Genomic DNA, 17,796 nt, shown 5'->3' with positions numbered 1-17,796 from the left:
AATGAACACAGCTGACAAGGGCCATTTAGGCAGAGAGCTGGTGTCGTTCTGCATACAGCAGGGCTGTTTGTGTATGTGCACACTCACTGGACACAACTCACAATGCATTTTCAGTCTGCGCTCATACCATCATGCTGATTGTGTCACAACAAATAAAGCCCTTCTTGGACTTATTATGTAGACAGACAAACAAAACTGAGCCACATATATTTTCACTTTAACAGTTGCTTTATTATTCAGGTATTGTTTGTGTTATTCTTTCTCAGGATGCATTTTGCTTAATTAACTGTTGCTCTCTCTCATTTTCCATCCCCTTCCTCCCTCCCTTGTTTTTTTTTGTTTCTTTTGTGTTTCAGCTCTGTGGCGGTGAAGATGACCACGGCACGGTACCGTCCCACCTGGGAGCTGGCCGTGGACCCACTGGTCTCATGTAAACTGTGCCTTGGAGAGTTCCCCCTGGAGCAGATGACCACCATCACACAGTGCCAATGTGTCTTCTGCACACTGGTGAGCAAGACACTCTACAAACAGCAACAAGTTTCCTGGAGCTGTCAACAGGATGATGATTTAAGTGCAGGATTTTCACTGTATTGAAATTAGCGATGGCTTCAGGATCTATTTCAAATGTCACATCCCTTCTGTGTAACACTGGCCCCGTGTGAAAAGGCCAGGAAAGAGGAACAGTAATGCCCATTTGTTGTCAGATCTTAACAAATCTATCCAGAGTTGAGGAAACAATGTCTAAAAATGACCCCTAAAAATAGAAGCCACTTCCTAGAACACAGTCTGGGTGGTGGCAGTAACTACCAGAGTTCACTCAGCAGAGTTTATTCTAGAGGTCAGCCACAATGCAAACACTAACAGCGACCAATAGCTCACTTTAGCTTCTTTATTATGAACCATTTTGTCTTTGATATTCATTTTAAGATGTTTTACTTGCATTTAAGAAAAGTACATTTTACTGGACCAATATATAAACATAGAATAGAAGTCCATTATATGTTGGTGCATGCCTGTCTCTTAAATAGAAATTTTAGTAACCAGATTGTAACCCAAAATGTTACTTTTATAATTATTTTTTTTCTTCCTTTGTGTATCAAGCTGAAAGAACAATAATGATATATTATTATTATAAAGATGGCAAACAGTTATTTATTTACACAGTCATGTTTCTGTCCACTTGATAAATGTAATTCACTCGTCTTTAGTTCTGTTTCCACCAACTAAATGCTCACTTTCTTCACCCGCTAGTCACTGACTGTGTCTATCTATTGTTTGGTACTGGACAAGTACACAAGTAGTGTCGAGGATTTTGGTTGTTTTTTTTTGCTGCTCAGTTGTAAACAGGGATGAGAGCAGTGACACTGACCTGAAGGTTATGGGCTGTAAAATCAAAAACAATGAGCTGAAAGAAGCTAAAATGCTGTTTAGCACTGAGGGGAAACTGTGAATCAGGTGATTACTGTTTCCAATAGTCATTTGATTCATTGCTAATAAAGAATATTGATTAGTGCAGCTTTAAGTTTTAAACTTAAGAGATATTGATTGAAGGTGACTTTTAGGTCAGTGTTTGTTTGCCAGCTTGTCTGGTGTGTGGTCTGTTCGTTTTGCTTTTCTTTTTTCATGTAACTGATTGACTGGATATTGCACTGGGTCAATGACGTGTTTGTCTGTCTGTTTTCCCTCAGTGCCTGAAGCAGTATGTGGAACTCCTGATTAAAGAAGGCCTTGAAACTGCAATTAGCTGTCCAGACTCTGCCTGTCCTAAAAGAGGACACTTGCAGGAAAATGAGGTATTGATCAAAGGATAAGAGTTTTACTCTGATTGTCTTAAGATTTGTTTGTCATTTAGTTGGTGACTGGTTGCCATTGTTGCCATCAGTCTCATGAATTTGTCTAATGATGTCCAGTATGTCTTAGTCCTGGATTGGACTGAGACCAGATCAGTGCAGCAATTTCTTTAAACAATGGTCACTTTTTATTTTCACACTGATATACACGACAGTGTACATGAATCGAACTTGCACAACAAGCTGGGATTTGCATGTACACTAATGTACTATATATACTATGTGCATGCAGATGTTGCATAGTGGTAATGCATGTGCTTGAAAGGAGGGGGAAAAAACCAGTCACATGTTACCTCTACAAATCAATTTTTCCATGTTATGCATCCCCTATCATGCTGCTGCTTTTCCATCCCATATAAATAAGTATGGATTGGTCAAACTAACGCATCTGCAGTTAGTCTAACGCCTCTGTGCTCCCTCAAAGCTCTAGCGTTACTCAAGATGATCACTGCGCTGCACCTGCCAGTATGTTTATTCCGATATAATGAGTGCCTTCCTCACGTAGGGTCAATCTGAGGGCAAAGTGCTCTTCATCCTCCAGGCATTTTAGTTGATGGACTCGCTCAGTCTTGGAAGCCCGTAGGCTCAGCGTGGTTCAGCACATCACAGCCTTATGCTTTTAATCAGTCTGTGTCGCCGGCCCTTAATGGAACCCCAGCTAGTCCTGCCAGTCAGGCGAGGCAGGCCTCATCCGTGTCTTCTCTGACAGCAGTGCCATCGCCTTGTAATTGACTGCTCTTTTACAAAACCTAGATACTCGTCTCATTGCCCAGTAAATGAGTGAACTTAACCTTAACCCGAGTGGGAGTATGCACTTTGAATACATTCTGGCAATTGGATTCTCTTTTTCTATCTCAGAATGGGATAAAGGGCCTTATTGGTAAGCAAGTGGCAAGTTCTTATCTTGTAGAAATTAGAATTTGACATTGTTCTGGAGATGACACTCACATACTGAATGTATAATTGCTTCTTGCTGCTTCTGTCTATAAATATGCACAATGACCTGCTTATTTCCCTCCCACCTCTCTTCTCCTCTTCTCCCTGTAGATTGAGTGCATGGTGGCCACAGAAATGATGCAGAGATACAAGAAGCTTCAGTTTGAAAGGGGTGAGTCAGTGCAGAAGCAGCCGCAGTACATCAGCGATTGCTCCTCAGTGTGTGGGCAATGACTGTCAATCGCAGAGACACGTGGATCCTCCTGTCCTCCAGGGATACTGTATTTTACTGTGGCACACAAAAGCATGGCGACAATCCTGTCTTGCACGTGTAGCTGAACTGTTGCTTGCTGAGTCTGGAATCAATCATTCACCCCCTGTGGACATTTTTGCCATTGAGTTACGCCATGGGGTCTCTGCAGACAACTAATAGGAAAGATTTGAGCAATGCTTGTTTGCTGAGTTTCAGTCTTCAACACTTACAGGTGCTGTCAAGTTGTCTGTTTTCCTTCCATACAGCTCACCATGTTGGCACTCAGCAGCAGTCAGCTGATTCAGAATTAACTGATTTCTGACAAATTCTGTGTTTGACACGATCCATGAACTGCAAACGATCTTTCAGGCGAGGAGTATTCTTGTGACAGGTACTCAGGCCTGTCTGATTTGTACTGTGGTATTCAACCCTGTCATCCTCATCAAACACCAACTCCCATCAAACATAACCTACATGAAGGGGAAAGCCTCACAGACTTTTTAAAAGATTTTAATTGGATCGGTTTGGCTCTAAACTTGCAAATTGTCTGAGTCTGATAGAGGCAGGTCACTTAGCATAGAGAGATATTTAAATTAAATCCCTTTTATCTCTTGCCTCAGTGTGTGGCTACATATTCAGTGTCTGCAGTTCACACTGTTTTCAGAATAAATGTGAACCTTCTGATGAAGGCTTGGATATCAGTACCACAAAGATAATGGCAGGTCTCTGTTGCTGCACTCCATGCTGTCAATGTAGACTTGCTAATCAGTAATATTAGAGTTCCACCGCTACCGCGAGACAACAGTAACCAAGCTGTGCTATCACTCTTTGATGGTACTCACCGTGCAGGTTCTCCACCTACACAGAGGCACAAACTGTACACAGAACATGCAGATCACAGTTATAGAAGTAAATGCCTGAATACAAAGACAAATATATATAGGAACGCAGTGGGGGGTCCTGTAAAGGAATACAAATCCTCAGAAAGAGCTGTTGATGCTGCCTGAATAAGGGCAGTCAGCCGTCTCATCAATGTCCCAGTCCATTCAGGCAGAACAGTTGCTGTAACCGTTCCATATTTCTCAGGCTGAGCCAAGAGTGCATGTGGAATGTGTGCTCGGAGTGCTTGGCAGAAAGGCAAGGGGAAGGAAGGAGAGGATACAAGGGCAAGTGCATCACGCTATGAACCTAAAACAGAACTGGCAAAAAAATGGAGAAACTGGCCTCTTTGCCACTTTAAAATGCCATCGAAAAAATTCAATGGGGGGTTGACAAAGTCGATTATCAGATACAAATACGAGCCTTGAAACTTGTAATTATAAAAATATGTATGTGCTGGAAGTCTTTTACCAATTTGCAAGCTTATCTAGATTATGGTCAATGGCACATTCAATTGTTCCAGCCAACTCACAAAAATCTATATCTAGTGGTGTGTGGCCCCACAGATAGTTCTGGTTTCTGAGTTTTTAGATATCTACCTCTAAAACATCAATTTCCACTGACATGACAACTACTTTCTACCAAAATAAATGTCCCATTGAATATTATTATTGTGTGTGTGTGTGATTTGGGTGAACTGTCCCTTTATGAAAGTAACTGTCCATAACACTGGTACTTATTTTGTGCCATCAGAGGTTCTGCTGGACCCGTGCCGGACGTGGTGTCCCTCCTCGACCTGCCAGGCCGTGTGCCAACTAAAAGAATCAGATTCTCCAGCGCTGCCCCAGCTGGTCCAGTGTGCCGTCTGTGCCCTCGAGTTCTGCTCAGCCTGCAAGGCCAACTGGCACCCCGGGCAGGCCTGCCAGGAGAACAACCTGCCCATTACCTCCTTCCTACCAGGAGAAAACAGGTACTGCTCTCTGGCTGTTTACTTATTTACTTCACCTTCTCTGAAATTCTTGTTCTCCGAATTTCTCTCTTATCTCTTATTTTTAGATCAGGTAGTATGTTTTGTTCTTACATCGGCCGTCCTGCACTCTATGAACCATATACACTGATTAACATATTCATACATGCATCTCTTCTGGTGACTCACAAAGGCTTTAGACGATGACAAGCATTAGCTGGAGCTGAAAAAATGAGTGGATTGACAGTTGATCAGTTAAAGGTCCCATATTTTACACTTTTCTGGTGTTTTATTTGAAGTTTCGATATCCATATTCTCTGTGGACTGAGCGCTTTGATACTTTTATATTACTATAGAGCCTAGTTTTAAAATGAAAAAGACATGAAAATCTCACTTATACAATAAGGGAACTTTAATGATATGATAATCAATTGAGGGTTTAAGTTTTTTTTTGTTTTTTTTAATTCTTGTTTTACCTCCTCAATTTTCATATTCCTCCCCATATTTGCTGTTTTCCTTGGTTGTCTGTGATATTAAACTGAATACATTTGGGTTTTGAGAAATTGTAATGGGCATTTTTGGCTTTTTTTCTGACATGTTTAGATGTAATAAATTGACAGATTAATCGCTGAAAAGTCATCTTCAGTTGCAAACCTTATATTAGCTACTGGATGCTACATGTAATTAAAATTACACTTGAAACTGCTCAAACATGTAATTGTGTGGTATAAAGTAATTGTATAAGTGATTATTAGCCCACTTAAAATTGATTAATTTTTATTTATATTGAAAAAGATTACTGAAATTTTTAATAACCAAGTAATTAAATTTAATGACTTAAGCAATACATTTCTGCTCAGAATATCAGTTATGATTGTTATACCCTAACAGTTTCCAGTTAATGTAGTAATGTGTGCATGTTTTTACCACCTCTTCAACCTTCAAAAAGAGATTTTATTTTTGTATTTTTTTTTCCATTTTGAGATGTTGCAACAGTATCAGGCCTCATTTGCCGATGCACTGCCTGGTAATGTTATTCATTTTCTTAGAACTGACATAGCAATCCACATGTCATGCTCACCTGACTCACCTCACTGGAGTTCAGGACCGTTCGTCAATATACAGCAGGATTCATTCAGTGCAGCCTTAAATATAGACTGACAGCTGGTCTGGCTGGCTGTTTTGCAGCCACTGCTCAGTTCAGCAGCAGCCAGGGCTCAAGCATAAATTAATGGGCAGACATAAAACAATCTGTTGAAACTAAACTGCAGTAGAGCAGTCTGAGACGGGCTTATTGTCCATTTGGAGAATACAGTATCTGTCTGAGGGCAGAGGAGAGCCGCCCAGTGTCATATGCAGCTGACCCGTTTCTTTGTGATATCCTCTTACTCTGGAAGCGTCACTGGCTCTGCAGAGCTGTCCTCTATCAGCACAGGTTCAGGACCAGGTTCAGAGGCCACAGTGAAGGGAGAGAGGATTAGCAGGAGTACTGTTAGCTGGAAAGACCCTTGGTGTTTGAACTACATCTGTTCAATATGAGAAGGACTCATAGAGCTGGATTCTGATTCTTCTTTGCACCCCAGACCTATTATGACTAGGGAGGTTCTGGACCTGCTTATTTGAATGCCCCCTCCCACTACCACCTGGTCCAGCAGGCTAGACTGTGATGAAGTGTCAGTTTCTTATAGGAATTAATTTTCTTTTAGACAGATGTATTTTAACTCAACCACTGTTGACTGATGAGCTTTTGCTGAGGATGCTACAGAAAAAAAAAGGTGCTATTTAAATGCAGAACGAGAATCTCATGCTCTGCCTCCCTCTAAGCAAATTTAGAGGAGTCTTCTTTTTTGCTAGTTTCACAATGGCTGCCAGGTGTCAGATGAATGGACGTATACAGAATGTGCTGTAATGCACTTAGAGGCCCAGCACTATCAATTCATAGAGAATTGGCCTGGAAACGAATGGGCTTGTTTGCTGTCCTAGGACAATGCCCAGAATGACAGCTACCTGCTCGCCTCCAGATCTCAAGAGTCAGCACTTTACTGAAACAGAAGAAATTGATACAGACAAACTGACACCAACAGGAGGGAAGAGTCTGGGAGCCGGTTCAAGGCCATTTAAGAGTTATCGACTCCCGAACTAAAGCTATCCACCGTCTCACACAATCCTGTTACACCAAAGATTGTAAATATTGATTACCGCACTAAAGAAATCTCATCTACAGCACCTCTTGCAATGTGAATGTTGAATGATTTTGGATTTGATATCAGCTATGAAATAAAAAACACATCAAGTTCGTGTGTCCCTCTCCTCCCCAGCTCTTTCTATAAGAATGAAGAGGATGATGCACCAATCAAGCGCTGTCCTAAATGTAAAGTTTACATCGAGAGGGACGAGGGCTGTGCACAGATGATGTGCAAGAACTGCAAACATGCCTTCTGCTGGTACTGTCTGGAGTCCCTGGATGTGAGTCAGTCCTAACTAATTTCTTTATGCCCTGAGCTTCACTGTAATAGAGAGCAAAATTATTTATTTTTCATCTCTAAAAATGTCGACAGTTTAATATTGCAATAGTGTTTGCATGCTTTGATAATCTAGTTCATTTGTCTCCCTATGACAACGGTAGTTTTCATTATCAGGAAACTGCAGCTTAACTTTGGTGTTGATAGGAAAGCAATAAGATGTTTTTGTTTGTTTTAATTCATTAGAAGGCTGAAGAAAATGACAGCCTTAGCTGAACTTGGATAAGGGTGACTTATGAGCCATGCTGTCTTATGTAATCGTAATTGTGTGAGCACAGACGACCGTAGGTCATTTAAAAAGCAATTTTCTCACAACAGCTGTCAGCGTCTTTCAGGCTGCTAATGGTCAGTCTTTATCTGTATTCTGTGTATGCGTTTGTCTGACAGGATGACTTTCTCCTGATCCACTATGACAAAGGGCCCTGTCGAAACAAACTGGGCCACTCCAGGGCGTCTGTTATCTGGCACAGAACACAGGTGAGAAGCCCATCTTCCTCACACTCCCACTCCCCCCATCATCATCATCCTCCTCTGACACTCACTGAGGTTCCACCCCCTCCACCCGTGTCCACGCTGCAGCATGTGGCGATACACATGCTGTCTGGTTGTGCCTCTTTCTCTCCCTCTGGCTCAACTCTCTCATTCAGAGATGGGCTAATATTATCTTGACAGCACAATGGGGAAAGGACAGCTTGATCCGCACGCAGCGACAAGTGTCTGATGGTCAGTGTCCTGCTGTTTCCTACTAAGCCTATTATGTACACTTTTCACTTTAAAAATGGTTTACATAACCAAGGTCCATCTTTATCTTTAGGTAACCAAGTCACATATAAAGGATTGGATACAACATGTAATTTCCCACATGTGAAATGACGGATTACACATGAAGGATTAGCCATGACATGTAATTTTCCACATGATAACCTGCTTTAAATCTGTGACTGTGGCTGTTGTTCAGTTCCCCAAATTCTTCTCAGTATGCCTCCTTAGCCGAATAATCTATTCATGGGTTGGCATGTCCCTCGGTCCAACATACTTGTTATTTTGTCAACATTAGCATACACACTGGCATCTGTTGCCCAGTGGGGCAGGCTGAGTCATATGATTACAGTTCAGCTGGTGGAAGCCAGCTACAGCCTCACTGCTCCCTGTCTCTCTCCTCATTTCACCCTCCTTGCTCCTTCACGTCAAAAAAGCCTCCCTCTGATTTCCTCATTAAAACAAGATGCACCAGGGCAAACCTGTCCTGCAAAAAACATCTTCTCCCCTCGCCTGAGTCTGACGGCATGGGTTCTACTTTTCCACGTGAGCCATAACATCAGTTCGAAGGAAGGTCGTGTCCTAAACATGAAAGCACCATCAGGTTCCTTTAATAAAAAGAGCAAATTGTGCTCTGCACACTGTGCTTTCCACTACTGCACATCCTGTACAGTCATTGTAAAAAGAACAGTTAGTCATGTTGTTTTTAATAATAAGCAGAAATCTTGCCTGCAAGTGATGCCCAAAAATATGTTTCTTTGTCCTCAAACCAGGAGGAAAAGCACTGTGCTATTATAAGTCACTTTTGCATGTGACTGTGTTATGTATTCCATTTCTGTGGCTTTGAATTTGCTGGTGTCTGGCGCCCCCATGTGGTGGATTAACTACCTTGTCCTACTATTAAAAGAAAACTGAAATTATTAAATCATACGTGCTTACAGTCAGTTTATACCTCTTCCACCAACCAACTGGAATATATCCATCATGTGTGTCAGTTGATTTGAGAATTACATGATTGTGTAACTACACATGGGACTGTGCCTGCAACACTCTCAGTATGTATCAACAAATTCTTTTTTTTTTTTTGTCATATCGCACTGTGTAGCACCACTTCTTTCTTTTTCAGTCCCTGAGTGTTTGTGCTGCAGGTTTTTCAAATTGTTGCTGATCTGGTTCATTGCAGGATATGTTTTGTTTGCACCTTTGCTTTCTCTCTTGATGTCAGACATACCAGCAAATTCAGCATTAGTGATGATGTAAACTGATAGTCAGTGGGAAAAGAAAAGAAGACAATCTTTTTTATGCTGTTAAAATGCCTTTTTGTGCCATATTAATGGGAAAACATAGCTCTCTGAAGCATTTTGAGGCAACAGTGCTGAAAAAGGATTGCAGTTTTGATGCACTGGGCGACCTCTCCTGGACAAAATGTAGTATTGCAATTGCTTGGATTTAAGACCATACCTGAAACAGTTTTTTTTTTTTTTTTAAATGTATTGTTAACTAGAAGTGCAATTACACTGATGAGCCGATACTTTATGTCCAGCCCCTGTCTAACATGCTGTTGGTCCTCTGAGGGTGCCCTGTGGTATCTGGCACCAAGACATTAAGCCCTTACAGTTTAAATTAACCTGTTTATTGTTTTTCTGTTATATTTCCTTGCAGGTTGTGGGCATCTTTGCTGGCTTTGGCCTGCTCCTGCTTGTTGCCTCACCCTTCCTCCTTCTGGCCACTCCCATCGTCCTCTGCTGCAAGTGCAAGTGCAGCAAAGGTGATGACGACCCCTTGCCAACCTAAACACGCCATAAGGGTTGGAGTGGAGAGTCGCTCCGTGGACGGGCCATCTTTTTTTCCTTTTCACCCCCTTTACATTCTTTTCCTCCCAGCAGCTTTGAGTGCTTCATTTTTTGGGCTGAGCCTGCACCAGCCCTCGGCCGCTTCGGGATCCATCGCTCTGCATGAGAGAGGCGTGGTAGAAAAGCGACCCTACACCTTGGCCTGAAGAGAGGTGCAGGGTCAAAGGTCAGAGGAGGTCAGACTTGTCTAAGGACCACTGTGTCTGTGTGTGTAAGACGTTGGTGGTTTGGGGATGTGAAAGAAGACTGGGCCACTTTTAAGTGGCCTTACTGTGGGGTTCTGTGGTGTGGAATTTTGGCGGGTCATTACAAAGAAAAAAAAAATCAATGTTAAGAAACGCTTTTCTCTTGTATGGACAATATCATGCAGGAGCCATCTTTTTTCGCTGTTTTGTCAGTTTGTCGTACGCAACAAACGCTTTTTTTTTCCACCACCACACCTGATGTAGCTCTACAGATTCAGTCAGTAGCATTAGAGTTACACCACACATGCTTGGTGTTCACTCAATTTGCACACAGAACATGATTTCATTGTCATGTTCACGACTGAGGTAGAGATGGGAGGCTGTTGTCACTCTCAACTTAATGTACAGCACGTCCTCTTGATGATGTCAATGTTTTATAACCTGTCGCTTTTAATAGAACTGTGCTCAGAGTAGTGTCTATGTGTTGTACTTTTGAGTGTTTTCCGAAATGTAAGGTACACCTATTAAAGGGGATTGCCACTCAAATCTAAAAATACACTTTCTGTGGTCAAGCGACTATCAGCCTATGTTTTATACCCAAATGATCTTTTAATAATTAATGTTGTCTCTCCTAATTCGTTCTCTTTGACACACCTCCAGATGTTATGCATTGGAGTCATCTTTGTAAGAGAGAGAGGTTGTGTTTCCAGAGGATGTGATAGATTTTCATGATCCTAGATCCATAAATTTCCCAAACTGAGTGGTTCTCCCCTTTTAGGTTTAGCATTAATTGAAAGTCTGTCAGAGGACTTTGTATCCACATGTTGTGGAACCATTTTAATACTTCACTAAAAGAGATGTCACACCTGTAATTCTCAGTCCCCAGGTGGTGGTTTAGCCAAATAGAAATAAATAGCCTTAAATTGAGAATAGCCAAAATCAGGCATTTCCCCCCCTGTGCTTTAAAAAGAGTTCAAAGTCAAAATCCAAATAATCCCAGGGAAAGCATGTTTAAAGGCATTTTTAAAGCTTAAGAGACAGTCAGTGAAGCCCTTTATATTCAGATGATTCTATGATGTCATCCATATGCCACACTGTTAATAGCCATACTGTAAAAAAATAAATAAATAAATAAAAATAAAAAATCAAAGAAAAGGAGGAAAACACAAAACAAAAAAACAACCGTCCTCAACTGATGTTTTGTGTGACCTAGGGCCTGTACTTCCTAAGCCTCTTTGAGTAGGAGTGCTGATCAGCATCCATCCAACCATTTGAAACTTAACTCTGATCAGATCTCCCAGTCTTGGAGACTTGGCCCAAATTGCAAACTTGCATATGTTAGTGGTCCGAGTGTCGATGTTTCGTTCTGTTGGTAGGTAGACCTCCAACTACAAGCAGCTATTCCGTGCAGGGATGTCAGTAAAAAAAAAAATTAAAAAAGCCTATAAAGAAAATATAAAAGAATGTTCCATTTTTGGGCACACAATTATGAAGCTGCTCTATACTATATCACTTTATCTATGCAAGTTTGTACATTACCATTCTTAAAAGGCTATCGGTTGGTCATAATCATGGGTAATCTGTGTGGCGGAAGCTGCAGAATGTCACCATACATGTGCATATCATGGCTTTTATTTAATCAGGGAATTGTTCAGAAATCTATTCACTTTCATCATTTGTCTTTTAGCTACATTTTAAGGTTGCTAGCTCAAAATTCTGGACAGAATTTGACATTTTTCACACTTTGTTTCTCTGGGGAATCTTTTTTTTTTTTAACATTAGGACAACTTCACAAAAACAGTTATTTCATATTATATCAGTTAAGGTGAAAAAAAAGGTGAAATAATGTAGTTATTAAAAGATTATGAAGTTGAGTTTTGCTGCCATGAAAAGCCATTCTGGTTTTTTCAATAAGCCATTAACTTTATCCATTCCTCTGGTGTAATTCACCAGTGTTCATGTAGCATTTCATGAGCAGTGTGGCTACAGTTACCATACAAGGTGGTCAGTAATTAACAGCAGTAGCTAATCTAAGCTAAAACAGTAGCTAATCATTTGCAACTCCCTTCTGTTCTCATAAATTTATCTCCGATATTCCATGTTAACAGTCCTTGTTATTAGTAGCCTTACATTTTGAGTACCTTACCTGTAGCCTGTGTTGCTTTCACTGACCTCACCTACTGTATGAGCATGATCATTTGATATCAAAGCCAGCCCAATTTTCTACTTTTAAAGTTAAGTTCCTAAACCCTAAAATAGTTTAATTCCAGAGGCTTTTGTTGTTTTCATGACAATCGTGCCAAGCAGATGTCCTGGAAGGGATAAGGAAATGAAGCTGTCTACTGTTTGTGCATTTTGACCATGTATTTGTAATGTATTAACAGTTTTTACAGGGTGGAAAATATTTAATGCTTCTTTTATGTAAGCGCTGCACTGTATATGGGTTTCATTGTTTTACTTCTTGATATGATCTGTGACGTTTGTGGTATTGGACCTGCTGTGTTTAATGGAGGAGCTGAAATCAATGTCAACTCAACAGAAAAGTCAATTCATATGAGAGATTTGCAACTGTACTTTGTAAAGGTTTTCACAATTCAATCTATCAGGGGTCTCATATCACCAGGATAAAAATGATTTTCAAATATATTCGTTTAAACACACAGATATCATCAAAATTTTCAGCAGGCACAAGCTAAAAACAAGTCAAATAAAATCATGGCCACTTCCTTTTTTTTTTTTTTTTTTTTTTACACAACATTCTTCTTCTTTCATTTTGTTTGCTGGCACCACTAAACAGGTAGATGCTGTAATATGCAACAAACATAAAAGGGCCAAACAGCAAACATTACAATCACTGCAGTGTCACGTTGCATAATTATTCATTTTCTAGGGCCAGAAGAAGTTCGTCAGGGTAGAAAGGTTTAGAAAATCACTAAACATCAGCACAGGTGTTGGAACAGGACAGTTTGACAGAGTTAAAGGCTTCTGGTATTTGGCCCTTGAATGAGAAGTAAGGTAAAGTTTATTTTACAAAGGCTCGAGATCTACTTTGCAGCTAACCTAAGATCAAGTTTGGTTACGAGCAGCAATTTATATTTTATAACCTGTTGTGTCAAGAGATGAAGCTGCATGATTTTTCTCTGACTTCTACATGTTAAATATTAGTATATTGTAGCCTCTAAAGATCATTGGAATGGTAGCGTTGTCACCCTTTCATCCAGAAGTCTGTTGTTTTGGGGTTTTTTGTTGTTGTTTTTTGTTGTTGTTTTTTTTTTTGGGGGGGGTGGGGGGGGGGGGATTTGGTTGGGGTTTTTTTTTTTGTTTGTTTGTTTTTTCAGAAAATATGTTTTGATGTACAATGTTGATCAGCCTTCCTCCATTCAGCAGATTGGTTTCATGTGTCTGTTACTTTTTGATTTTTTTTTTGTTTGTTTGTTTTGGTTTGGTTTTTTTATGCCTGTGTTACACCATAGTTGTTGTATTTGCATTATCTTTTTAAAGAGTGGAATTCTTCAGGCCTGATTGGTCAGATCAATTTCAGCCAGTCACCTCAGTTAGTGGATCATTGTCAGAGGAAATGCTGTCTGTACACACGGCTTCTGTGTTTAGAGATGGTAAACAATGTCTCTAGTTCAATCAGTAATTGAAAGTTAATTGACATGGTTGATAACAAAGAAATCAACATTGTAAAATGGCATATTTGGATTAGTTCTGTACAACTTTAGACTCAGCATCTCAGTATATCTACAGTTCCACTAACACTGTGACACCAGGTATTAAAGGTTGTTGTTTTTTGTGATTCTTCTGTCTTCATTCATACCACTGCTGAAATATTTCAGACATACCCTGAAGAAGTCTTGTGGCCCATCAGGTTGTGAAATAGCTCTGTCTGGTGCTGAAGGTGTATAACAGGGAGAACTACAGCAGAAGAAATGTTCAATATCAGTTAAACAAGATATTATAATTTCTAAATTTAGTAAGCAAAAGAATAACAACAAAATTCATAAGTGCAGTTTTGAGTTATCCGGTCTTTATGATACAAAATGACATTTTTTCCCCTTGATAATAGTAGAATAACAATAATTATTAATAGAAGATAAACAACAAAATGAAAAATTGATGTCACAAGAGCATGAAATTTGTTTTTCTTTTTTTAATTGTTCTCATCCTCCTAATTTGAGGATTAACTTGAGTCATACAGTGACTTTTTGAATGCTGTTTTTATCATTCTCTGCTCTTAACAATGACCTTTTGTAGAAAATGTTCACATCCGCTTATCTAGTCTTTCCTTTACTTGCGTAAAGCATTTTTCCGTCATATACGAGGCAGAGCTGTCTGTTATGTCTGTGCCATTGCAGCTCTGTCTGTTCATCAGACACGTGTCAGCCTTTTGTTGAGGTCTGCCAAAGAACAGGTTGTTCTCTCCCTCTCTCTGCCTTTGTGTCTATTTCCTGCCAGATGCTGGATTGGGAGCATTAACAAGACAACCCTGAAAATGAAAGTGCAAACGCTCGGTGATATATCATCCCTCACCAGCTGTTCTCTGTTTGGAAGTCTCTCCACCAATCACTGGGCAGGACCACAGGAAGTTACCATCTGCGGGCACCATGGTGACAGGGTTTGTGGATGGGCGTTGAAGCTGATGTGTTATCTGGAGCAAATGAAGTATGATACAGGGGCAAAGAGAGAGCCAGGAGGCGCGGGGAGGGAAGTGGGAGAGATGGACAGAGACAGGGAGGAGTGTGTCGCCAGGAAGACAAAGAGCTGAACCTCAGAGAAACAGGAGACGGAGAGCCAAGCTGCATTGCTGGTAGAGGGATGGATGAAAAGAGACGAGACAAGGCCTTTGCACCTGCTCTGTATAGAACACAAGGTTCCGCTATCACACGTGTGCTGGCTGCAGGCCGATCAGGCTGGTCTGCTCTGGCTTTACCTTCCAACACCCTGCTGCCAAGTTGTCCTCCCGCTCCCCATCAGCATCCTCTCCTCTGCTGCTTTGCACCTTCAAAATAAACAACAAACTCTTCACCTTTCAGCCCTTTTACTATAACATAACAGTAGGAGTGGCTATGCAGAGACTGAGCAAACATCTTCTGTGTTATGATCTGGTCCAGTTTAAAGTTTTCTTGTGACCCCTTAATACAAGCCTAATCACAGGTTGTGTGTCTCTGGACTTTTTGTACATTTTTGAGGCTCAAAGAAACAACTATCTAGTATTTCACAAGAAAAGAAGCAAAGATGAAAGAAAAGTCTGACATAGAAACAACTTCCTTAACTTCCTAGCCTTATCTCCGAGAAGCCAAAAACACATGGAGTTAAAATATATTATTCTAGTCAGTGGTTATCATTTTTGTAAGTATTGACTAATGGTTAGTCTGAGTACTGGTACTGGATGGAGTAAGTATCCCTAAATTAAATTGCAACATGTTGTCCAAGAAGTCATTAGATAAATGCCTCTGCTTCATCTTACTGAACATATTTTCTTACTATGCTCATCTTGTCATTTATCAAAATACCTTGTGGATACAAATGTCTTGATTCCTTCATGTTGCATGACCAGTATTCAGTGATGAGAGCTGTCTTTGCACCAACTAGCCTTCTTAAGGTGGATTCGCATGGCTATCATGTTTACCATTACGGCTCAGTAGTAATGTTATAAGCAACAGTAAGACCCACATGATGGTAAACGGTAAGTCTGTTTGCCAGAAGAGGGAACTAGAGTGCTGTAAAAAGCAGCACAACCTGTTTGTCAATAACAATACACACGTTGATTTTCAGTACATCAAATACTGAAAAGTGACACATCTAGTGCAGGATGATTAAGATGAAGATCTATTCCTACCTTTCTATAAGTCTTCTTTTGCACATTTTAAAGGTTCCACACTTTCTTTGCACAATTATCAAGTAACCACTAAATTTCAGAGTCAAACAGATCAGGGATTCATTCTGTGTGGTTCCAAACCCATTCACTCCTCCATACATCATTATATAACTATGTATTTTCTGTCCCAGTGAGCACGGCTTCCTATATGAGGGGCTCTTTCCTTAGTCCTGACATCTGACACTAACAGGTGGGTGCCCCTGCCGAGGAAAGAGTGGACTAAACACACGTTGACATTAAAAGCTAAGAGCTCCCTGCCAGCTCTCGATGGGGGTTAAGGGTTAATAATAGGCATGTGCATTTGCTCATACTTGCACACACAGCACAAAGGACTCTTAATTGCAACCAGGGGCCATTGAGCATCAGCCAGTTACTGACATAAGATGACAGGGTCCTCTGCCTCTGATCTATTTTATCCCAGCATGTAGTTGTACTGCTCTTTGTCCCTTAAGCCTGTGACACCTATTAGTGCTCATTAGCTTACTGTGGTTCAGCAAGACTGGGCTCTGGTCTGTCAAATCAACAACAAAGGATGTACTATATTTGTTGATGTTGTTCTAACAATCAGTTGCTCAGATTGTGACTTGAAAAAGTCCATTTCTAGCAAATAGTTGTCAGCGTTGATAGCCTGGACACCTGGAATGTATCAACATATAAAAACAAGATTTCATCACATTAAAGTAATAGTTCAAAATCTTGGAAATACATTCCCGTTTTTCCAAAGAGTTGTAAGAGGAAGATTGATACCACTCCAATATCTGTCTGTGGATACGGCCAGGAGATGGCAAGCTTAGCTTAGCACAAAGGCTGGAAAATGGAAGGAAATAGTTAAGTTGAGAAAAATGAAAAAAAAAAATCTGTCTACCAGCACTTGTAAAGATCAGTAGTCAACACGTTATATCTGGTTTGTTTAATCCGTACAAATACTGTAATGTCTTCCCTGAGTCCCTGAGAGTCACCGAGAGGTTGCCAGGCAACCAGCAGAGACTCCAGGAAGTCACTGCTGGTTGCCAACCAAAAAATAGATTGAGTCCGAAATCACTCCCTGAATCACTGCTCCCTATATAATTCACACTCAATAGTTTACTCAATAGTCAATTGAGATTTCTGACACTTAATTTTCATCAGCTGGCATCATCGGTGTCAGCTGTTGCATTGTGGGATTGTTAATAAAAAGTAGTGCAAATGCAATATGACCACTACTTTTAAATTAAATTTTGAAATTTTTGATTCATTCAGTCTCTCAAATAAAACGGTGGAAGGTTAATGTGTTGTAAAAACGGAGTGATTTTGAACACAGTTAAAGCCTGTTTTTTCTTTCTTTACTTATTTATTTCTTACCATGACACAGACCAGCTTTTCCCCCTGCCTCCAGACCTTATGCTAAGCTAAGGCTAAATGGCTGCTGGCTGTAGCTTCACATTTGTTGTACAGACATGAGTGGTAGAAATATTCTCATCAAACTTGGCATGAAAGCAATTAAACAAATTTCCATTAAAATGTTAAACAATATTTTAGTAACAATACAGCACAATTTGGGAAAACAAAAATCACCTTAGTATTAAGCCACAATGTAAAATGTTAACTGTTGAAACTTCTTCGGGCCATATCCAGTAAAATCAGAATGTTAAATACAACACTGTCACTCCTTAATGAATCACACATTTTCCATCTTCCCTTCCCTCTCTCTCTCTGCCCCTCTTCATGTGCA

General features: G+C 40.4%; 1 protein-coding gene across 3 annotated transcripts in view; it reads left to right on the top strand.

The window, feature by feature from the left end:
* Nucleotides 1–14,003, top strand: part of rnf144aa (ring finger protein 144aa) — a 31,835-nt gene extending 17,832 nt beyond the window's left edge. For all 3 annotated transcript variants that reach the window (XM_071497872.1, XM_071497871.1, XM_071497873.1), the window contains 7 exons: nt 357–507; nt 1,689–1,793; nt 2,898–2,958; nt 4,672–4,888; nt 7,204–7,351; nt 7,795–7,884; nt 9,829–14,003. In XM_071497872.1, the coding sequence (XP_071353973.1) occupies nt 373–507; nt 1,689–1,793; nt 2,898–2,958; nt 4,672–4,888; nt 7,204–7,351; nt 7,795–7,884; nt 9,829–9,960 (888 nt within the window). In that variant the 5' untranslated portion in view covers nt 357–372 and the 3' untranslated portion in view covers nt 9,961–14,003. The remainder of the gene's footprint in view (nt 1–356; nt 508–1,688; nt 1,794–2,897; nt 2,959–4,671; nt 4,889–7,203; nt 7,352–7,794; nt 7,885–9,828) is intronic.
* The last annotated feature ends 3,793 nt before the right edge of the window (nt 14,004–17,796 follow it).

Source organism: Trachinotus anak, unplaced genomic scaffold, assembly GCF_046630095.1.
Source record: "Trachinotus anak isolate AG129_WGS33_773 ecotype Australia unplaced genomic scaffold, CSIRO_AGI_Tana_v1 ptg000015l, whole genome shotgun sequence".
NCBI lineage: Eukaryota > Metazoa > Chordata > Actinopteri > Carangiformes > Carangidae > Trachinotus > Trachinotus anak.
Note: the sequence above shows the minus strand (reverse complement) of the source record. Positions and strands in the feature narration are given on the sequence as shown.